A 24,521-nucleotide genomic window follows, 5' to 3' on the forward strand; every position below is an offset into this window, starting at 1 on the left:
TGTAGTTTATTAAGGAGTGCCTACACTTAAAAGAGAAGAATATATTAATTTGGACATACAGTGAAAAAGCGGATAAATAATACAGTTTAAACATTATAAATAATATTTTACATTCATTGAGCTAGAAAATAATATTTTAGAATAAAAATATTCTTCTCTGTTTAGTTTGCGATAATGGCCAAAATGGCATATTTTATTGTATATTTTTGTTGTTGTTTACTGTAATGTGCGTAAAATGACCACCCCAGAGAAAACAAAACAACCATGAAAGATTATGAGGGCACATGAATTTAAGAATAAGAATAATGTGCATAGATAAATCATTAATAATAAACACTGCAATATTCCATAAAAATAATTGTCAATTTTGATTTCATGGTGACTACACTGATTTCAATAAGTTGTCAAGGCAAAATAGATATAAATAATAATATATTTTTTATTTATTAATTCATATTTATTTATTGTTTTATCATTTATTTATTCCAAGTAACGAAAACTATGTTTTTTAGTTTTAGTTAACCATTGTTGTCAGATTTTATGTAGAAAAAGAAAGAGCAACTATCACATATTTTATAGGGAAACAAATATTTTGCAGTAGTTTTGCAGACTTTTCCCATTAACTAAAATGCATTGTTGAGAAAGGGACTAAATATCTTTCTGAAAATCTAAATTTTATAATCATTAAATGTTTTTTACTCCACTTTGAATGTGTCCATGATAGCAGGGTGGACATATTTTGTGGTTTGCTCCTACTTGCAGTTAATTTAAAAAATAAAAAGTGACCAACGTGCATTTCTAACAGCCTAATGTCTCCTTAATACAAAAAAATATGAAGTTAAATGGAAAATCTCAGCTTTTTATTTGGGAAATTGTGAAGTCTCAAAGGCACTTCATGATGATTTTTTGACCCATCAACACTAACAAATCTGAATAGTTAGAAATCGATACGTTTATAACGAGTAAAATAAATTAACATCCCTTTGCTTCAGAGAAAAAGAACTTGGATCAGTTATAGTCGTTTATTTTATTTTATTTTGTATAAAGAATCGTATTATGCTATCTCTGCAGAATGTATCTGATGTCTGTATGTTGTACAGTGTGTACGGCGTTGTAACCGCAGCGGCGCAGCGCCTCCTCGCGGTGGAATGCGGAACTGGATGAATCTGTAAACGTGTGCTATACTCTCAGCGCATTGTCTTCGCTAACAGTCCGTGGAGCTCCTTCATGCCGACGAGAGCTTCTCCAGCACCACTCCCGTGTTCGCGTACATTTGGCGCCGAGCGTGAGCAAAATGGAAGTTAAATGGCTGGCAAACGGAGTTGTTTAGTGCGCCTCACGGGGACAAGAATGTCCCACACAAGGGACGTGAACTCTTACCCAGATGGGTACAGGGTCCTCAGTAGCAGTGAACTACGGGAGCTCCTTCAAGATGAAGAAAAAATTAATCAGGTCGTGCGACTCAGTGAAAAGGTATTTCTTCGTTTCACACACTCATTTTAGAGCTTTACCAAACTGTTTCTTTGCACGTTTCTCATTTTTCTCTCTGAACAGTTGATGTACATTTTACCAAAACTGTGCGGTAGATTATTCCATTCATCTCCAGTCGAGTGATTTGTGCAGCATGTTATATGCATTACACGCCATCATAATCACATACATTCATCCTGTACTGTATACAGCACTGCAGACCATTGCACTGCAGACGAGCTACAAAGACTCATATACTTGATCAAATAAATCTTTTGTAGCCTACAGACAAAAAAAAAATTCTTTGAAAATGGTCAATGTTAAAGTTTTTACATTAAAAGTAAATAACGCATTTAAGTAATATGCTGCTCAACATATTTCATTTTCCGTTGTAGTTTTGCAACATAAACTGTTGACAAAATGCGTATTTTTTACACACTTGGAATAAAAGCCAGATTTTCATACGCAGGTCTAAAGATTTTGATGAGTCAATCGCATTAATGTATTAAATATTTTACGCATTATGTACAGTGACGGCTCAACTGTATATTTCACTGTTGTGTACATCAACATAACAGAAACGCTACACAAAGTTGCAGATTATTAAATTAGTGTTGTTGCAGTGTTCATGTTGTTGCAATTTTCTTTTCCCAATGAACTATTTTTTTTCTTAATAGATGTTATGGAATATTTTACTTAGTCGAATCTTCAGGCTAATCTGAAAGCTTTTTTCTAAAATCTCAAATTAATATTTCATGTCCATTTATTTATATATTAATGTATAGATAGTGTATCCCCCCCCCCCCCCCCCAATCTTTCATATAGACTGGCTGACAGTCACAATAATGACCAACTGATAGTACAATATCTCTTACATATTGCATTTTAAGCATGGCATGTATCTTGCATTGTAAATGTAATGCAATCAATGTTCAATATACATTATAAACCGATCTGAAATGCATTTTTTTTTTATGGTTGTATATATTTTCTGGCTCGCCTTGTTTAGGCTATAGCCGATTTCTCTCATGTATTGAGACAAAGCGAGGTTATTTGAGAGCTCTTAAGGTGCATAATTCATTTTCAGCTTAGAAAATCGTTTCTCATTTAGGACTGATCTGGTGTCACTGTAGACTGGGATATATGACATCTGAGACTTAGATTGCTGTAGTCTGATACCAGATCGCTGCATGCCTGCAGGAAGCCTGAGCATGTTGTTTGAAATATAAGGACAAATATGTTTTTACTAGGTCATAAATACAATCTTAGTCTTCATAAAATATGATACACATCAATTAAGGGATTTGGCTCCTGATTTCATGCTAAACCTGTATTACTTTATTTTAAATGTGAAACGCAACAGGAGATGTCCTGGCTATGAATTAGGACTGAGGATGTCAAGCTGAAAAAATGTCAAAAATGACCATGGTACAATGCAAGTCTACAGAGGAGAAACAGACCAAAATTTAAGTTAGTATTCTTAAAGGGTTAGTTCACCCAAAAATGAAAATTCTGTCAGTAATTACTCACCCTCATGTTGTTCCAACCGCGTAAGACCTTCGTTCATCTTCGGAACACAAATTAAGATATTTTTGATGAAATCTGAGAGCTGATCACTTCTCCATAGGCTGCTAGGTGACCGAAACTTGCTGGCCCAGAAAAGTTATTAAAGAGATCGTTAATATAGTCCAAGTGACTACAGTGGCTTAATCTTAAGTATATCAAGCGACGAGAATACTTTTTGTGCGCACAAACAAACAAAAATAACGACTTTATTCCACTATTCATTTCCTTCTCTCTGGGCCTCTAGTTGGTTCACGTAGTGTTTTTGCGCAGTGCGTCTGTGTTACACGTCACCACGTAGGCTCACAATAGGCCGACGATGGTCATGTGTGTGATGCGTGATGACGTGTAACGCAGACGCGCAGCGCAAAAACACTACGAGGCCCAGAGAGAAGGAAATGGAAGTGGAATAAAGTCGTTATTTTTGTTTGTTTTTGCGCACAAAAAGTATTCTCGTCGCTTGATAAACTTAAGATTAAGCCACTGTAGTCACTTGGACTATATTAACGATCTCTTTAATAACTTTTCTGGGCCAGCAAGTTTCGGTCACCTAGCAGCCTATGGAGAAGTGATCAGCTCTCAGATTTCATCAAAAATATCTTAATTCATGTTCCGAAGATGAACGAAGGTCTTACGCGGTTGGAACAACATGAGGGCGAGTAATTACTGACAGAATTTTCATTTTTGGGTGAACTAACCCTTTAAATCTCATGCTTGCACGTTTAAACTTCGCGTCACGATTTTTTACAAGACAAGTGAGATCCAATGGTGGCGTCACTGTTTTTAAATGTACTGTATATGAAATTTAAAGAACTTGACTTGGAATATGGCATGACATTTATGGTTATGGTTATTTTCCTGTACTTTGTGGTCATTTATGGAGCTTTACATCCTCCGTCACCATTCGCTTTCATTGTGTGTAAAAGAGCAGGCGGCACATTCTGCTAAATTTCTCTTTTCATGTTTCACAGAAGAAAGAAAAAATCATACAGGTCTGGAACAACACGAATAATGACATAATTAGTGTTATTTTAGTATTTATTAATATTAGCTTTTTATATTTTCAGTTTTCATTTTAATTTTAGTTTATGTATTTTTTGTTTTTAAATGTTTCAGTTTTAGTGATTTAATATTTCAACTTCAACTTATTCCAGTTAGTTACTAAAACATAAGATTTTTTTTATTTATTTAGGTTTTTCCGTCTAATATACTACGTGTGTGTGTGTGTGTGTGTGTGTGTGTGTGTATATATATATATATAGGCCCTATGTAATTTCAGCATTATTTCAATTACCAAAAATAGTTTAGTGTTAGTTAACAATAACAACCCAGGACCCAATGATTTTACTATCATTTGAACTGATCAGTCTTGCCAGAGAAGATAATGAACATGTGTTTGTAACATCAGCACCATGTGGTAAAGATAAGAATTATACCAACACAAACAACTGCAAATATACATGCAGACTCTAGTGCTCTACATCTTATGGATTGATGGCCTTTATTGATATCCGTGCACTAGAGATATGCTATAGGGTCGTCGAGGTCAAACACCAAACGACTTGTGATCGGTGAGGCCCATCACTATTCCCATCACAAACTGGTCAATTCATTAACACACCGAGGTCTCCAAAGGCAACCGCAATGAAGGGGTCACAATGGTCTAGTGCTCTAGATACAGTCATTGCTCTTGTATGCATGAGTGTCACTCTCTAACAAGAGATTGTGGTGGTTTTACTAAATGGAAAAGGCTCTGTAATACCAGGCTGTGCTCTTTCCTATGAATAGCAATGAGACGGCCTTTATGGTTAACTTTATGTGCTCATTAGACTCCTTGAATTCATCAGCAACAGCAGCTCTTTGGTCATTCATGGTTTATTGACCAAGCTGAACTATATTGGACTAAACAGATGGTCTTAATGTATTGTGCTTACGCTGCATGCTCAATGTGTACAGCCATCATTAATCATATAGATTCCTACCTTTGCTGTTTTGTATTGCTTTCGTGTTGAAAACATCTCAAGCTTGAATGTTAAATCTCATTGGCTCAACCAATACTGTGAGTTTAAGGCAAGGTCATCATCTGCTTGTCGACCAGTAGCAGACAGGACAAATGTAAAATATGCTTGTGATTTAATAATAGATTAGGAAAATAATATATTTTTTAAATAGTAATTTTTTCTTTTTTTGTATTGCTTAAATATTTGAACACTTTTAATACAAATTTTATAAAAACAAATCACACAAGTTAAGTAGCTACATACACTACCATTCATAAGTTTGGGGTCGGTATAATTGTTTTAAAGAAATTAATACTTTTATTCAGCAAGGATGCATTAAATTGATCAAAAGTGACAGTAAAGACATTTATAGAGCTACAGTTCTGCATTCCAAATAAATGCTGTTCTTTTGAACTAGAGAATACTCATAGAATACTGAAAATTATCATGGTTTCCACAAGCATATTAGCAGCACTGCTAATCATTAATAATAATAAATGCTTCTTGAGCACCAGATCAGCATATTAGAATGATTTCTGAAGGATCATGTGACACTGAAGACTGGATTAATGAATAAATTACATTTTAAAATAAATAACTAAAAATAAATACGTTACAATATTAATGTTTTAATGTATTTTAGACCAACTTGGTGAGCAAAAAAAGTTACAGTCCCCAATCTCCCCATTCCTCAAAAGTTTTCTTTCTGTGTTTATTGGAAGAAAGGGTTTATAAATACACAAGTAAATAATGACAGAAGCTTCATTTTTTGAGATGTCTAATGAACTATTCCTGTAAGGTATTTTCCAGTTTGTAGCTGCAGGCATTTGATTTGTCATATTTGTTTTATGACCATTGTATCACCCATCCCACATGGTCTCCAGAGGTCTTGCATCTGCACAGTGTATAAACAGAAACACAGGCAGCTGCAAGCGGAAATGGATAGTCTGTGTCAATTCCTGTTTAGGGAAAACGCTCTCTGGATGTCTGGGAATATTACTTTTGCATTTAACAGCAAGAGAGTGAGGAAATGGGCAAAGATCAGAGATACTGGAGAAATTTGGGCCTTCTTTTGGAGAGGGGGCCGAACACCCTGCTGTGCCCTCCGTCTTCAGAATGTGCATTATCCGACCACAAGTGTGAAAGACACGCACATCAGCAGGGGCTGGACTTGGACAGTTATTAGCTCTAAGGGTGACTTATGACGCATGCTGCAGACTCAGCAGTATGGAATACTAACCAGAGAAGGAAAGAGCGCCTAGTCACTAAAAGATAGATCATAGGTCTGTGAAATGTGAAAGAGCACGTGTCTTAGGTGTCTGAGCCACATCCTTGCTATCATAGCGTAAGCCACATCCTTTGCTGGAGTTGCAAATGCTCAGATTAATATGTTCTGTCTAGGTGACAAACTGCATTAAGTTTAAAAGAGATGCTCTTCTGACGGATTTATTAGCTCTGTGTCAAAACCTAGTGAGCTGCCTACCTAGTGCAAAACCAAGTTATTTCAGAATAAACTAGTTGCACATCACCTTAACGTAACTTAAATGAAAATTAGAAATGTTGTTTTTGGCAACTAACTGAAATAAGTGCAAGTTAAAGTACTACAATTGCTCAGACTAAAATTTTAATAAAAATAAATGTAAGCTAAATACCTGTATTTAAAGCTGCAGTCGGCAAGATTTTTTTGATCATATTCACTGAAACCTACACTATGCTCGGACAGAACAACATAAATCAGCCGGTTTTAGGAAAAAAAACGTGCTTCTACCTCCACTTGGAGCGTGTTATTTGTTTTGCAAAAATCCACCGCTCCCGGATCATCGGGTCCAATCAGCGCAGGGCTGTGCGAGATCTGATTGTCAATCACAGTTCGTGCACACGCCACAGATCCCCCCTCCCCGCGCACATTACAATATCACATGCACACGCCTGAAGTTCGCAGGTGTGTTGGATTGTACGAAGCGTGATGGCGGAGAGAAAATCTACTAACAAGCTTCCAATTCTTCGGTTATTGCTATCTATGGGTAGATTAGCCAGGGCAGCCTACCTCCGAGTACTCCATGGTGTTATTCGATGCTGAAGAGACGGACGCGTTCACAGAAAATCTGGTGCACACACACTGACGAGCACGAACTCGATGGGAGGGTGCTCGTGGTAGTGGGGGAGGGGCATGAGAGTTGTAAACATTCAAAATTTTGGCTAAGTCCCCTCAATCTGCCAGACTTGCCGACTGCAGCTTTAATAAAAGCGCATTCAAAATATTTTATAAATACTATAATAGTATAGAAATAGGCTAATACTGAAATAACACTGTTCTATCTATTATTTATATTAATGAGTCATGTTGTACTATACAGATATTTGTCCAATCAAATGATCTGTAGAATAAATATGCCCCTCCCCAAAAGCCACCTGCAACTGACAATCCTGGGCTGCATCCGAAATCGCATATTCCCTACTATATAGACGAAAAACAGTATGTGCCAAAAGAAGTATGTCTGAATTCACTGTACTCTTAAAAGGGTAGTGAAATAATTACCCAGATGACCTACTTCTTCCGGCGAGATTCTGAAGTGTGCATACGATTTACTATCCCATTAGGCCACGGGAGAGGATTTGTAAATGACAGTAGCTGTGTTTCCATTACCCTTCAAATTGCTCAAATTGAAATTGCGTATTGAAAACACGTCAATTTCACAAAAACTCCCATATCGCAAAACAACTTTTACTCCCGCATGAGGTTGTTTTTCAGGCAATATGAAAAAGGAATATTTCGCAAAACTTTCATAGAAACAGTTTTTGCGCATTTACAGGTCACCTGAGATGGCGCGGTATGTTTGGACAGAAGACGAGACAGAGTTCTTTATTAAACTATTATAAAAAACAAAAGAATTACGGGAATACTGGATTCTAAACCACAAAGAAATGACACAATCAAGACATTGAAGCAGATATGAGGGAGAATCACCCAATTATAAGGGGCTTTCCTTGCTATTAATGCATGGATAACATGCTTACGTCTCCTTCGATTAAAAATAATGGCTAGTGCAGTGGCTAGGATATATGTAAACCTACCAACATCCTTTGCCATAATTATTGGAATGACTTATCGCTAGAGGAAAAAATTATGTTTCAGTCGCATAACATCGGTTAATGGAACACACCATTGGCAGGGCTCAATCCGAGGGGCGGGATAAACGGTTGTCTTTCAAATTCCCTCTGCACACAATAGGACAGCGCTTCAACCAACCAGAGCGTTTTCCCAACAGCGGAGCTAGTTGATAGATTAAACTTTTGCCGTATCCGGTCAGCAAAACTCCGAACACATCTTGCTTTTTTAAGAATGACTTCAGTGCCGTTCTTTGTTCTTTTCTCAAAGAAAAGCTTAACTCCAAGTCTTTCAAAGTCGCGGCCAAAGCCGATTCGAAAGACCCATCTTCTTTGTTTTCAAGTAGCAGGGAATTCACACGGAACCGTCGCAACTCTGCCGTCACTATGTTAAGCCCGCCCACCGACTCTATACACGATGTGATTGGCCTGACTGGAGTTTGGTTTTTCAAGCTCGCAAGCCAACGGAGAGTTGCTAGACGACCCTGGCTGCAAATTGCATTTGCTGCTGCTAGGGTGCGTCTAGATTTCTACGCTACAAACTCTTTGATATGTCTTGAGATATTTCCTATTGAAATAACAAGTTTGACAACACTAGAAATAAAACTGCACTCATCAAGCAATTTCAAGGGTTCCTTAAAGTGTGACCAAAAAAATAAGAGTTATAAAGCTGCTATTGTCCTATTTTGTTTTATACTTTTTGTTTCTATATTTTTTTTAGCAAATCGCAGACATGTCACCTAAACATTAACATTTATGCATATTTAGCACAGCATGCTTTGGAATATGTTTATCTTATTTAGAATACAAGATAAATATTCATACTTTTGCCTCCATGTGTAGTTAAAAAAGATGACATGAATACTGAGTCCCTCTGAGCAGTCATAATTGTTAAGCAGAGCATCAGAGTGAGTGTAATTTCTGGGTGTTAAATGCAAACAGATTAGGTTTGCAGGAGAGATAAGAAGAACGCCATTCTGCCAAAGCCTCACTTTGGATCATGAATACACTGTAGGAAAATCTGTGACAACCCATATCCAATTCATTACCCAAATCCTTTATCGTCTTGTCAAGAACCCCAAAATGGCTCTGCAAGAATTTAAACGATCCTTCACTGATCATATACCCTCATTTAGTGGTCGACAACATCTGTATCATCTTTAAATAGATTCCGAAACTTTAAGTGACTCTTTGGAAAGATAGTGTTCTCTTTGTTTGCTGTGAAACCATGGAAATGCTTGCCTGGTTGGAGTGGGCTGGAGTAATGTGAAACAGTTAATGAGAGCTGAGAGCTTGTAGTCTTCCTCTGCTTGGTCCTGTCATGAAACAAGTAACATCTATCATGTTTTAGTTTGTGGTGTAAATTGCACCACATGATTTTCCCAAGTAGTACAGGTTCCTGGATCTACATCCATTATCAAACAATCATAGCTTTAACTCTATTCCTAATCTTAAACACAACCAACTCCTAAATCCAAAGACAAATGGTAGGAAACTCTACACTAGGCAGACATGAATACTTGGCCACCACATTGCATTCGAGTGGTCCCGTTGTACATACTTATTGTGCATTCTTGCATAGCGGTAGCAGAGTTCAGTATTCGAAGGGCCAATATAGTTGTAGTAGTTGATCTGAAAAAGAACTGACCATAGAAAAGACACACACTAATGGCGCCTCAGAATGCTAAGAATACAATTCATACATACGTGGTGCTGACACATTTTGGAATGCAAATTTGCATAGCTAGATGATTCACAGGCCTGTTTCAGGCCTAACCGAGGAGGTCTATAACACCTGGTTTGAGGCATCCATTAGAATTCCCATTCCTCTCAATGGCAGTTGTATAGCTAATTATTCATGACAATGATGAAACTCAGTCCCAAACACTTCACTAGTGAGTCTAAGCGTGCGACCATCTACGGGACAAGCCGGATTCCACCATATCTTTATGTACACAATATTAATCTTTTACATTGTAATCCTTTTATTTTTATTTGGCATGTCTGTGTGCTGCTGTTCAAGCGCAAGAAAATGCGAAAGAGAACTCAATTATTTTTGAGAATATTTTGAGACAGTTGTGTGTGTATTGGTCCGTTCAAGCTCAAGAAAATGCAAAAGACAACTTAATTCATTATTCGCACTCTACATGAGAGGAGACTTGATTTGGATGTGTGTGCAGCAAAGAAAACAGTGCATAATTGTCAAATTGAGTTCTCATTCCTGTCTTCTTGTGCTTGAATAGTTTACAATTACATTAAAATATGCACACAGGAATCGATAAGCAAAATCTAAATTTTAAGAATCCAATTCCTGACCTGAAGTATCTGATTTGATCTGGAATTGGAATTGATTTTCGATTCCCAACCCTACTCTGGAGGGCTTTGGTTGCGGTGATAAAGCAATGCCCAATGGACGAACAAATGGAAAATGTGTCTGATTCTTTTGGAGAGGACATTGCAGCAAACCAAAGAGTGCCTGTTTACCTTAAATTGTCATGTAATTGCAATTCTCTAAAAAAGTTGCAGGAATACTGTTCCGATGAAGCCTTGATTCCCATTCTCTTGTCAATCAATCTTGATGGTTGACACTATTAGCAGAATCCTGGAACATAAAGAGGTGCACTCTGGCCAATGAGAGAACAGTTTTATTCACATGTGACTTGCATAAAAATGTAACAATGTTGAACAAAAGCAAAACGAATCAAGAATAAAATGCAACATTGTAACTATTTAAATCCCTGTTTCGGAACCAAGCAAACGATCTACAGGTCTGAAAATGCCCTTAGTGACTATCCAAGTGCATTTAATGCTTTTAAGTAAGAATTGACACTGGTAAAATATCTAATATAATTGAATACATTTACTTAAAATAAAAAAAATTATTTTGTCAAAATGCACTATACATTTTTAATTGGCAATCCATCGAGAAAATTAGCTTTTTGTTGAAAAAATTACATGTACTAGCAAGGCCTAATGGTGCGAAAACCAACAAAAACTTGACCCTTTGGACCAAACTCTAAATCTTAGGCCTAAACTTTGCACTCAAAAATTTAGGCCTAAGCTTCCTAGTCAAACTAGGACAGCATAGACATCTCATGTGTTTGCATTTTACTATTCACGGCTCAATCGTCATGCAGAACTGATGCGTGTAATTTGCAATCACTTAGCATTATGTGATCAAAAAACTGCTTGGCATTTTCCATCTTCAATTTGATGAGGGATTAGTTCTGAATATTTACATTGCTTATACTGTATATAATAATCCTTTAATTAGAAAATGATTATCTGCTCGTTCTGTGCTCTACCCTTCTAGAGAAGTTGTCTCTAAAGAGAAACATTCAACCATCACCCACTATCTTGAGGCGTTGATGGAACGTCCCCGTGTAAATAGCAATTATGTCGATAGTTGAACCAAGCAATTGACCTTAAAAATTTGAAGTTATTTCCGAACAAAAAGAACCTCACATAACCTTAACCATGTTCTGATCACGTATGCTCTTTTGAGTTATTCTAAGCAGCTCAAGTATTCCAGTTTCATCGTCTTCAGAAGATAGATGTGCCACCAGTGGGAATATCACCACCATGTTTGAGGGTCTCACACAGCATTAAGTAGGAAGGCAAAATTCTCGTATTAATTGAGCGAATGAATCATTAATCCTCTTATATGCTTGACTAAGCACACTCAGTCTTCATAATGTTCCCCAAGTTTTGAAATGCATAAAACCGGCAGTTAATATTCATTGCAGCTACAGGAGAAGAAAAATGAAGTTCTGTTATGACCCAAACCCTCACTTACAGTGAAAGTAGGGGTCTGTGGTTTTGACTGATGTCTGGGCCTTTGCGAATGCTTTCCATGAGGACATTGGTTTGGACTTGTCTCTCCTTTTCCCTCTATGGTTAGAGAGTGGTCTTGGGCCATGTCATGCAGGATGGTCAGAGCGAATAATGGTGCTTTTTGTAAAGGACATGTGGACAGAGTTGTCCAGCAGTCATTCCAAAAGGATTATTTCATCATGGAACCTTGTTTTATTGTAATTATGCAAGACGTGGTAGACTGAGGCGGTTGCTTAATCGAGCATTGTCTCCACTGGCGCTCCAGGCTGTCGCCTTTTCAATGGCAAATCACTGAAAGAATGCTCAGTCGCTTTCATCTGGAAATCGTCAACTTGCTTTTACAGAAATATTGTTGAATGTCAATATTTAGTGGTGTTCATAAAGAATTAAATTGTGGTGAGTGAGGTCTTTAAATCAATAGTTTTGGAATTGATTCAGTTTGATTAAATTTCAGTTAAAATATAACTTTTTCTTGTATGAAAAAAACTTATCTCTCAGCCACTGCTATAACCTTCTAACTTGGTGGCCCAAACTATGCAGTTCTATTGATTTTATTTAACAGATATAATAATGAACACAACCAAAAAATAAGAGTTTAAAGTAAGCTTTCAATTGCCTTTTGAGTAAAACAGTTATATTAAAATGTATCACTGTAAGTAATTCCATAGTAATTCCAAGTATTCCATAACCGCTTTGACAGATTCAGTAAGTTAATTTAACGAAGGATCCACCAGTCTGATTAAGTGAGTCTTTTTGAATAATTGAATGACTCGTTTGTTTTTTAATCGAACTGCATTGTGTGTTTTTTACTCACTAAATTAACCGGTTCTAAAGAGTACATGAATTGGACTACTTTGGTCATGCTGTATGTTTCTATTCACTAAAAATAACTTGTACATAAGTATCATTTGCTCACGAATTGGACTACTTTGACTATCTATGCTATATGTTTTTATTTACTAAATAACCAATTCATAAGAATCATTTGTTCATCAATTGGACCACATTGGCTATACTGTATGATTTTATTCTCTAAAAAGAACCAATTCATTTAAGAGTCAATTGTTCATGAATTGGACCACAATGGTAATGCTGTATGTTTTTATTATTAATTTTATTTTTATATGATTTAATTCTTAAATTTCTATTCTTAGATTCTTTGGGGGCAGTCATGACCTAAAGGTTATAGAGTCAGACTGATAACCCAAAGGTCGTTGGTTCGATTATCAATACCAGCAGGAAATAAACCCCCAATCGCTCCCCGGGCGCCACAGAAAAAATATCTGCCCACTGCTCCGGGTGTGTGTGTCTACGCTTTGCAGTGTGTGTGTGTGTTCACTTCTCACTACTCCAAATGTGTGTGCACTAACTTAGATGGGTTAGAATGCAGAGGACAAATTCAGAGTATGGGTTACCATACTTGGCCTTCACATGTCATTCTTACTTGTTTACATTTCTCATTCGTTATTTGATTAATTGATATGGAAATTGTTCAAATGAAGATTATGATTAATTGAAGTTTTTTTACTCAGCCAAAATGTTCAATGTCTTTGTTCACACACGGATATGGGCCCTTGCCCAAGCCATTCCCAGATCTCACTGTTTTTATGAAACATAAGGAGCTTTTCTCTACAAATCAAACATATTAGCTAAAGTCTTCAGTCCCATTAGTAAAAAGCTGGAGGCTATTATTTTCTCTTTCTTAGATTTCCTTCAATCTTTCTTGAAGACGTTCATGGATTCTGTGCCTGGCATATTAAGCTAACCTCATATGACCCCTGAGGATTTGATGTATTGAGTTGCATTTTTCACACTCACTCTGTACGGCTCATAATTCCTGAATAAAATTGTGAGTTCTCTGTGTTCTTGCATTCCTGACTTCTGTGGTTTGACCTTGATGGCCATCTTGAATGAGGAGCTGCATTCTTAACGGCCTTATACAGGATTACATTGAAATTAAGGTCCATCTGCTCCAAATGAGTAAAAAACACCACAATTGTGGAACGTGCTTCTTCAGTTGCTATGTAAAAAAAAAATTTTTTATTATTCACAGTTATTTTTGCGTCTGAACTTATCGCATATGCATTTGTTGGAGTTTCCCTTTCAGATGCAAAATTTATGGGAGGAGAGTATTTAAATGAATCACACAAGGTTTGTTATTCAATTTACTGGTATTTGCGCCATTATGTAACGGCCCAAAAAAGCATGTCTTAAACCAGACGCTAATTTGCACTGCTCTTGGTAGATTGCGTTGGTCTTTATGGAAATGTTCCGGCTGAATCTGTGGTCTTTCATTTGCGTTTTGTCAGTAGATGATATGCTGAACTTTCCACTCCCATCTGCGCTTTTTTGGAATTGCGCTCTCACGCTAATTTGCCCTGTTTAGTAAATCTGGCCCTAACTAAGCACAATGTGATAAATACCAAAAGAAATAAAAGCTTTCTCTTCCAGCTATCTCTTGTAAATGATGCAACCGTGACAAGCAACAGGACATGTTGTCCTGGGGAACATTATAGTAACATGCCAAAACTTGTTGTGTGTTAAAAACATGTTAAATTATGCTAGCAACACATGCTAACAATGCCTACAAAACACTTGTTAAGAAATACTAACTATTAAAGTATTCACATTAGATTTAGATTAAATTTCACAAAAAAGTACATTGTTTCTTGTCAATAGTGTAGCGGTGTATAAAGCACAGCTCACATAGAACTCACTTTCAAACCAAGCGGCTTTCTGTTGGTCAGTGTGCTAAAGGTGCAGTATGTAATATTGACAGTTAACAGTTGAAATGGGTACTGAAGTCCAAATTCAAAATACTGGCGACAGTTGTTTCCCCCGGCCCCGGCCCCTCCTCCTCAGACTCGATCTTCACGTGGGTTGCCAGATTGAGGACACGCAACAGGAGCGAGCACAATTGACAATGGAAGGCAAGAAGACTTACACACTTGTAAGATGATGAGTTGATTTATCCGCGTTTTAATATGTTCTAATATGCTAATATTTTTAGATGGAGGCTGAGGCTTTTTAGGTCTGGTAGAATCTGCAATCTCTGACCCAGTTCGTTTGCTGGCTTCCATGGCTGCAAATAAGCTGTGTTTTCCACCAACCCGGGATGTCGAAATACTATTGGGTAAATTAGCAGTGGGCGGGATCACACAGACCAAAACAAAAACAGATATTCCGACATGGAACACACATTTCAAAGTAAAATAACTGTCTGTAGCATTCAGTATCGTTTTTGAGATGAACAAGTATGTGAACTCAGCATGTTTCCTAAATTTCTGCAAACATATTATGGTATTTTTATGCTTTAGTAGTTAAATTACATACAGCACCTTTAAGAAACATGGTAGCGATGCCTAAAAACATGTGGTCTGATGTGCTTTCTTAGGGATCTTAGTAATATTAGTGCTCAGTCTCTCAGATCTGATTGGTCTGAAAAGGTTTATTAGGAATTGAACTGGTTTGATAAGGTTTCTTGGGGTCTAATGAGGTCAAATGGGTCTGAAGTGGACTAATATGGCCTGCCTAGGTCTTCATCTGACCTTCTTTCTGCTTTTCTCTTACAATAAAACAATCAAACCTCAAATTTTTTAAAACTATTTCATACTTTTAGGCCATGCTTTGTCAAGTCATCAAATTTTACTAAACTTTACCTTTTCTAGTTTCTAGTAATATTTTAACCACTTAATGTTCACTTTATAATATCACATTTGCTATTTGTGCACACACAATATAAATGTACAGTACATATGTAGCTGCCTTTATAATTTTGGAAGCAGGTCCCTTATCACATTTGGGGGTCCTTGGCATCAAAAAGCTGAAAGCAACTGGCTTGCTTGATCCGCCACCTGATACAGTGGGTACAGCAGTTAAGCTGGAAAGCTAGTGACCTTCTGTGATTTAAGCTCTGTCAGTGTGAACTCCCTTCAAGATCGAATACACAAGAAATGGACTTTGATTTACGGTAGTAGACATGTTTAATGTTTTGTCCCAGTGATACTCAGAACAGAATAACACATCTTGGTCTTTCTTTAGGTTGTAGAATCGATTGATTCGTGTTTTTAGATGGCATTTGTAAAGATGCAGTCTTTGTTGTTCCAGTTTCTTTTCTTGAGTGACGAATAACTAAGATTTGTGTTCAGTTCCAGGAACTCGAGCTGGACAGGGAAACCTTGTTAGTAACCAATCGGAGTCTTGCTGAAGACAGCCTTTCAAATCGCCCTCATCTTCAAAACGGCAAGCTGCAATTGGCTGCAAAGTACGGGGAGCTGGCAAAGCTGACCACTGCCTGCAGGGAAAAGCAACGCCGACTTGGTGAGTAAAAGTTTAGGGCTTTAACTTGTGTGAAAGTGATGCTGTGAAATTACACCAAGCGTTCCTCATTTTCCTCATGGTTCAGTACACATTGGATGTTTTGCTTCTCATGAGTGGGTGATAAATCCGTATCGATATTCATCAGAAAAAGAAAAAAAAACATTTGAAATATTGATAAACCAAAATAAAAGTTTTGGTTCGGAAATGTACTAATAAATACGATAATATGCGATAATACTTATTGTTGTATAAAACAATAGTATATTGTATATAAATTGTAAACTCTATACATTAAAACATGGATGAAAATATCTTGGTTGTATGATATTATTTAATAATAATGATAATAAACATCATCATACATTGATTTATTATCAGTAATAATTAAAATAATGTAATACCAATATATTTTTCATCTATGTTTTAATTTATACAGTATACAAAAACTATTTTTGTTGTAAATTGTTTTATTTTAATTTGAACATATTTTTAATGTTAAGTTTGATTCAGTTGTTATATTTTTATGAATTCATTTTTATTAGACACCTTTTTTAAATGATATATATATATTAAATCCATATTTAATATATGGGGGGGGGGGGGGCAAGTTTTGTTTACATTCATTTTTAAGATATAACAAACATGCAAAATCCTCTTCCTTCCACATTAATGGTATGAAATGAATATTACGATATATCTAATTATATGAGAATATTGCGATAATATATTGCCCTGCCCTAGCCATGTTATATAATAGTTCCGATCTTCTAATATGATGAGCGTGGAGTGATTACAGAACTGCTCCAGTCACATACTCCGGCCCACCCTGCTTTTTTATGCTGTCTCTCTGGTTAGGCTTTGTTTAAAATGTCAGCTCAACCCAAATGTGTCCGGACAGAACGCATTTCAGGGAAAAAGTATTCTGTGCTCCCCCCCCAAATTAAAGCAATGTTAGATACATTCATTTAAGCTTGTCGCTAATCTGATGACTGATACCTGATGATACACCAGCTGTTGACTAAGTAGTTCAAGAATAGCATCGGGACACTGCTGTCGTGTGCTTCTGGTGGTAATATATTTTAATATCACCAGGCAACATTGTTCCATAATAACACACCCTGACATCCGGAGCTCCTCACTTATTCAAGGCGAGAATGGTTGACAATGGTTGACCTATGCCTGGATCCGTCCAGCTGCGATATCCCCAGCGCTGGAGCGGCGTTACCTTCCATCGCACCCTCACCAGGGTGGAGTGTAGCGGTCAGGTCCCATAGGGATGGTCTGGGGCCACAAGTTCCCCACCTGGCTTTCCCACCTCTTTTCAACACCAGCCAGGAATAACTGCCCTCATCTGGACCAGACGTACTTAAGGTGCTCAGGTTTCACTTCCCAAACAGTTCCTCGTGGGTTCACTGGGACTTGTTTTCCTTTTTCTCTCAGCGTGGCCAGAATAAGAGAAATATTATTGTGTTCTTCTTTGGTCTTCCTCTCTTGGCTGAACGCTCAGCATGATAGTTTCTCACGCCCCATCTTTTTTATTGGCCCGCTGACATCGCATGTCGATTATCAGCTTGTACAACAGAGCGCTTGTGGGTTAGAAATCATCGTTTATTATTGTTTTCTTTATTATTTTAGGCTTCAGAGTTCATAACGATACTCGGTCAGGATTTGAGTGTCGACTCTTTTCGATGGTTAAATAGTCACGGTGTTCTGAATGTTTATTAAACTAAGGAGAATTAATTTGAAAAGAATAACTTAGACTTTAGTTTAACTTCAGTTTGGAAAAACAGGCAAAAACATGTTTATAATAAGGCACTTACAATAGAAGACTGTTGTGTTGGGCAATTTAAACTCAGTAATGTCAGTATGCAAAGACCAGAATTAATCAGTAAAAATGTGTTTGATTGGAGTTCTGAGAAGCTGCCTATCTCTGCCTTTTGAGGTTTGACTACTTTTCTGGGTGGATGAACTTCTGGTTAAAGCGTTACTGTAATTCCTGTGGGAGAAATTTGTTCCAGGTAAACAGTGCTTCATGGATAGTTATGTAACATACCTTCCAGTTTTACTTTAGCAGATATCATGCAAAAGTGAAAGTTTGCTGGGTTTACAGGGCCATGAAATAAAAATAGATCATTCTTTTGTGGTGTGCCAAGTGAAAATTATTGCAGGGAAAGCAACTGGCCCAACTTGGTTATCGGGGGGAAAAAATTACTTGTTATTATTTGTTGAATAAGTGCTGCTATGATTAATAGAAGTTGTACACAAGCATCTCATTTAAATGAAATTGTGCGTGGAACGTGATTTAAAACAGTCACATCTTTAATTGCAGCTGGCAAATAGCTTTGAGCTTTGTGAATAAGATCTATAATAAGACTATTTTAAATAGGCTGCAATTGAGCTATGTTTTTGCTCTAAAAGAATAACAATGAATTAAACTGAATGAGAATAAAACTTGTTGAAGCTCAATTTAAGTGTATTTAGCGTCTTGGAATGTGGGTGGTTAGTGAAATTCGACACAAAGTGGCGCAAATATTTAGTTAATTTGCTTCTCTGTGTCTTTAGGCCAAGTCAAACAACAAGTATCTGTTGTGATGTTTGCAAGGGAAACTGCTTAAATGAAGTAGCCCAGCTGGGACCTCAAAGGAAGACGTTGGAACTCTGGAAGTCTTGCTCTGGAATTGTTGCTCCGCCGTCACTCTTGGCCTGTTTAGTGTATTCACCCTCGCAACCTGCTGTGTGCATAAATCATTTAGGCATGTGGTGGCTTTACAGACTACGAGATTAGGCTTTTCCTTCTTTTTGCATTAATTCATGTACGATGAGGTTGTATATTTCCGCTGTAGCCCACAACATCAACCCACCCATTGTACTTTTGGGCCTGCATTCCAGCCCTTTGACCAAAGAAGCTGATATGAATTATTTGTTGACTGTTTTTGGCCCCTCCTCACCATTGTGCTGCCTAACTAGTGATGCAAATCCATATGAAAGGGCTTTTGTTTGAGACCCCACCTCCAGTGCCTTTCAAAGAAAAGGCAAAGATTCATATGATAGTCAGAACGTCTCAACCTGCCGAACCCACCCCTTCACCCGAGAGCCCGGCAGCGTCTGGGAACCGAAGTCTTGAGAGAGATTGATGAAAAAAGTTGCCGGAGTGAAATGCCAGCAGGAAATTGAACTGTCGTGAGCGGGCAGAAAAGAGGAGGAGACGGTGGGGTTCCTTCGGTGTCCGACAGAGCAACAAAAGATCAGCGGAGATATCTGCTAGTCCGCTTACACGCTCTGACAGAGCTTGTACAGGAAATTCCCATCTCCATGGCCACATGGGCAACGGTCCACTCGAGAAACGCTGTTTCACAGGACCTTTTTTTCTTCGCCCTTGCAGCTGCCGGCCAGTGACGGAAGGAGGGTGGAATGTTCACCTTCCTGTCACCATGAAGTGCACATGTACCAGTGCCTCCAGCTGCAGCTGGATGGGTGGGAGAGACTGTTCCCCCCAACAGCAAACATCTGATTCTCATTTCGTTAGAGCCAAAAGCAAGAATGAAAAACTCTTGGATTGCTCCATCAGCTGAGGCCGAAGTTGTGGCTCAGAGGGTTGCGAGTTATTGCGTAATACGCTGTGGCAGCGACAGACGTTAGGAGCAGAATTTGGCTCTGGAAGGTGCACTACTAGTTTCTTGATATGAATTCAGTGTAGCTTGATGATACAAGTCCCGGCGCTACCATGTTGGCCAGTTTTGTTCCCACTCAGATTTTCCCATTTGCTTCTAATGCTCTCGGCATTTTTGCTTCTAATCCTTCTGTTCCCCCTCACATGTGGTCAATGGCACATTCTTGACCTGTAAATTTTCTGGAGGGTGAAACGGCGCTGGTATACGACACACTATCCATCCTGCTTCAAAAGCAAAGAGCACCATGAGTGCCCTTTTGTTGTTAACCTAGCGTAACGACACTGCTTACCCAAGGCCCGAACCGATGACCTTTTACAAACACTACAACCCTGTCATTGACCTCTCAACACATACACACAGAACTCTCACCAAACTGGTTGTCAACCGCTCCACCCTTTACAAAAGAAAAACCCTCCAGAGGGGGGTTAGCCGTAATTGCGAGTGAGAAAAGGGCATATTTGTCTCAAAGTGCCTGTAAATCACAGGGCCAAGAGGCATGTTGGGGGAGCCAAAGAGGCCGGGGAACGTTGTAAGAGCGCATAGTTCTTACTGATGGAGGAGTTGGTAATTAACAGGATGTGAAGTCGCTCTGGCCGTCTCTCAGTGTTTGAATGCAGGGGCAGTTATCAAAGCTGGATTAGGTCCATTGAGCTACCACACACATGAGGCCTTAATCACTCAGTGGGGAAAGGGGCCTCTTTTGAAATCAATCTCCTGAGAATCCAACCCAAACTGGGAACTCCATGCCAAAAGCCCTTAGAAAAAATAAACTTGATACATTATGTTGACATTTCTGTTTGACTCTTTCACATTGGCTTAAGCTCAGTGACACTGAATAGGAGGGAAACTAAATGCACTGCTGAATATTAGGGAAATACCTAAATATTTTCTTAACAAATCTGACTAATAAGCTTAAACTGTAATATGGTAGATTGTTTGCTCCCCTTTAAAAAAAAAGCTTCAATGGTAATACCTTGATATACTAGGTATTAGACAGTATTTCTTAATGATCCATTTTTGTCATACTGTATCTAATACCTGTTGCATCAGTTTTAGCATGGTGATATAGTAAAAGCTATGATTTGAAAGACATGTTTACTATATGGATGACCTGGACAGCTATTCAAATGTGTTATAATGTCTGTCTTGTTTAGCTGAAGGACGGTAATTAATGAACGTGTGTAATATAATATTGTATTAATAGACTGTGCGTCATGCCTTTAGCGGTGTCTCATATACTTTCATTCAAAAGTTTCTGGTCAGTAAAACTTTTTTAATGCTTCTGAAGGAAGTCTCTTATGCTCACCAATTCTTTTCTATTTTAATGTATTTTAAAAATATAATTTATTCCTTTGATGGCAAAGATGTTGCTTAATATTTTTTGTTAAAACTGTGATACAGGATTCTTTGATGAATAACAGTTCAAAAGAGCAGCAATTACATTTAGAGTTAGAGACTTTTATATAAAGTGACTTATTTATACAAATTATATTTATTTGAAATTTTGTTTTTGTAACAATGATCAAAAGTGACCGTGAACAATTTAATGTGTCCTTGCTGAATAAAAGTATTCATTTTTTAAAAGAAAATCTTACTGAACCCAAACTTTTGAACGGTAGTGTATATAATGATAGATATAAAATCTTAAATATATATACAATTTTAGATGTTCCAAATCTCGACTACATTGAACCATGATACATGTTCAAAAAACATAATGCGGCAGTACTTCTTTGTTAGTGTCTATTTTTGTCGAGTCATTACGAGATTGTTGAAAGACATTTAGTAATGTTGAGTCAGTTTTGAGTGTGTTGCCATTTTTTTTTTTTTTATTCTTTTGAAGAAAACATGTGTTGACCTATCTGTCAAGCATTTAATTAGCCAGAAAGTTCTCCTCAGGCACCTGTATCCCTGTGTTTGGGCTTGCGTGGCGTCCTCACATTGTCTGTTTTGACCCGAGGAAAACCTGAACAAAAGGCCTCCACAAGTACATTCTTCAGAAGGGCGCTGGTGTACTTTCCCCTCTGATTCTACATCAGAAGTGACACTTGAACAGAATTTTGCTGTGCAGAAGCAGATGTCTGTTTGATCAAGGAGAAGTGTGAAAATTTACAATTTACTCCACCTCATGTTGTTCCAAACCACTATGACTTTCTCCTGAATCGGTGAATAATGACTTGGAATATAGTGCATGAGTCATATGGACTGCTTTTATGGTTCATTTTGATGCCTGTCATGCAGTTTTTTTTTTCTTTTGTGTTTTACAGCAAACTGATTGATACAGATTTGGTTGAAATAGCCTTTTAGAGGATGTGATGTGCAGGTTTTCGCGTGCAAACCCAACGGGGCACATACGCCATCTGAAGTTATTCCTTTCATTCTGATGACAGGAAAGCAGCCGGTGGTATTTATCTGTAAAGACCACAAAAGAACACCCACCGTTCTGTTATTTTGACAGGAAGTGAGGGAGTGTGTGCGCACACGCTTGCAGAGAAGAGAGCGCTTCAACTTTCTGTGTATATGCTCACACATTTATCAAGCCTATTAGAATTAGTTGTGCCAAGAATTCCATTAAACGAAGCCAATGTGAACTAAACTGTGTGGAATAAATTTCAGATAATCAATTATTCCAAACAGTTGTCACTCTTGTACTTGTATACCGTTCATCATTGTGGCAGTACACAGCATTATTCATAGAAAGAAAAGGTGAGTTATAGAAAGTGGAAATATTCTTGAATGAATGAATGAATGATGTGATGACACAGGAGCATTAGCTTGCGCCACCAACAAAAAGTGTTGCGTTTCAAGGTTGCTTTACACTGACAGAAGTCCTTGTGTAAATAGCACTTTCCTTCCGTGCATAGTAATGAGTCCAATCCATTGACATGTGACTTGGGTTGACAGGGTGTGTAGCGTTGAAAAATGTACTGGTCCACTGAGTCTTGCATGCTAAGTCCTTTTCACTGCTCAAGACTTGGAGAATCTGTTTTCTCATTTTTCATTTATCCTCAATTAATCATTCACAAGCTCGAGCTAATATCTCGTGCTTAGAGGCATGCTCATGCATATTTTACTGACACAATAATTAGGATACTCACCTAGCTAGATAAAAATAATTAGGTTTCAGTTCACTTCAAAAGGCTTTATTGGCATGACAAAAAATATTATTTATTGGAACAAAAAAAGTAGGTTATTAACTGATTGTGAGCAAGTAAAATCAGGTTAATTTACATCCACTGGAAGCGGCAATAAAAGTCAATAAGCGGCAATAAAATAGGCTATTGATATAGAGTGTTGTTATTGTTAACTAAAATTATTAAAAACTAAAACTGAAATAAAAATAAATTAAAGTTAAATAGAAAAAGCACATAACAAAATTACTAAAAGTTAAACTAAAATTAAAATGAACTGAAAATACAACAATAAACGCTAGTTCTAAATATTATAATAGTGTAAATGACAAAAGCACATATCAAATGAACTGAAAATATAATAATAAAAGCTAATTCAAAATATTAATAGATAATATAATAGTACACTGTTAAATTCTTTAGTATGTAATTACAGTATATTCCAGGTTATTAATTGCATTACTTTCACAGTAATTCCACAGTAGGTTTTCTCTTGTATCTAACTGCACTCTTGGAAATGTCTGCAATATCATACTGTATTTCTACAGTGCATGTGTACTATGAAAGTACCCAGCATGCAATGTGGCATGAATATTTTATGCTGTTTTCATTTGTCACACTTCTGACTTGGCTAGATCAGAAATTTGAATATACAAATACAAGAATACAAAAATACATCATTGCTCCAGCACTTAAGGACTCCTTTTTGAAAAAGTGTGCTTAATTGTATTGAATTTGTACTTCAAATAAGTAATTACATTGTAATAATGTCAAATTAAAGGTTTTACTTCAAAGTAGTTTTAAAGAAGTACACTTATTTTGATGTGTTGACTAACACACCAAAGCATGTGCTTGATTATAAGACATAGAGGTAATTATGAAATTACACATTCTACTTAAGTGGAAGTTCAGCTCATTGCATTTCATATACATTTAAACTATAGTATTTACATTTAATTGAAATTAACATTCAATTAAGTGACCAATAACATTGTTTTCATCTAAGTACATTCTTAGGAATTACGTTATTTCCGTTATAAGTACTCTTTTTAAAAGTATGCTAAAGTGTACTTCTTTTTTGCAAGGTTTGTCCTGTGAGAAAAAAAACATTTTCCCCTTCCGGAGACATTCAATATGAATGCATTTCTTTTAAAAATGCTAACAGAATTCTAAAGTCAGACCTCAAAAGACCTTTTGTTTGGAACAAAACAATTGTGTTCAGTCAATGAAATCAATTAGCATTATGTATTCATGGAGAGGGCGGGCAGAACCTGTCTCTGGTCTATTGATCTCTGAAGGTCAGCTCAGATGAATGCTGATTTTTTTCTCTGATTGGCCATTCCATTCATGCTTCTAATTGGTTGAAATGGTTCTGTTTTGGATCCACGTGACCAGTTCAAGCAGAGGGCCGTGATCTGAAATGT

At 37.2% G+C, this 24,521-nt stretch overlaps 1 protein-coding gene across 1 annotated transcript in view; it reads left to right on the forward strand.

Moving 5' to 3' along the window:
- Positions 1-1,140: 1,140 nt before the first annotated feature.
- The window catches only part of vps37d (VPS37D subunit of ESCRT-I), a 36,862-nt gene continuing 13,481 nt past the window's right edge, over positions 1,141-24,521 (forward strand). The window contains exons 1-2 of the mRNA XM_084114322.1: positions 1,141-1,473; positions 16,124-16,295. Of these exons, the coding sequence (XP_083970448.1) occupies positions 1,306-1,473; positions 16,124-16,295 (340 nt within the window). The 5' untranslated portion in view covers positions 1,141-1,305. The remainder of the gene's footprint in view (positions 1,474-16,123; positions 16,296-24,521) is intronic.

Source organism: Abramis brama (assembly GCF_963993115.1).
Source record: "Abramis brama genome assembly, chromosome: 5".
Lineage (NCBI taxonomy): Eukaryota > Metazoa > Chordata > Actinopteri > Cypriniformes > Leuciscidae > Abramis > Abramis brama.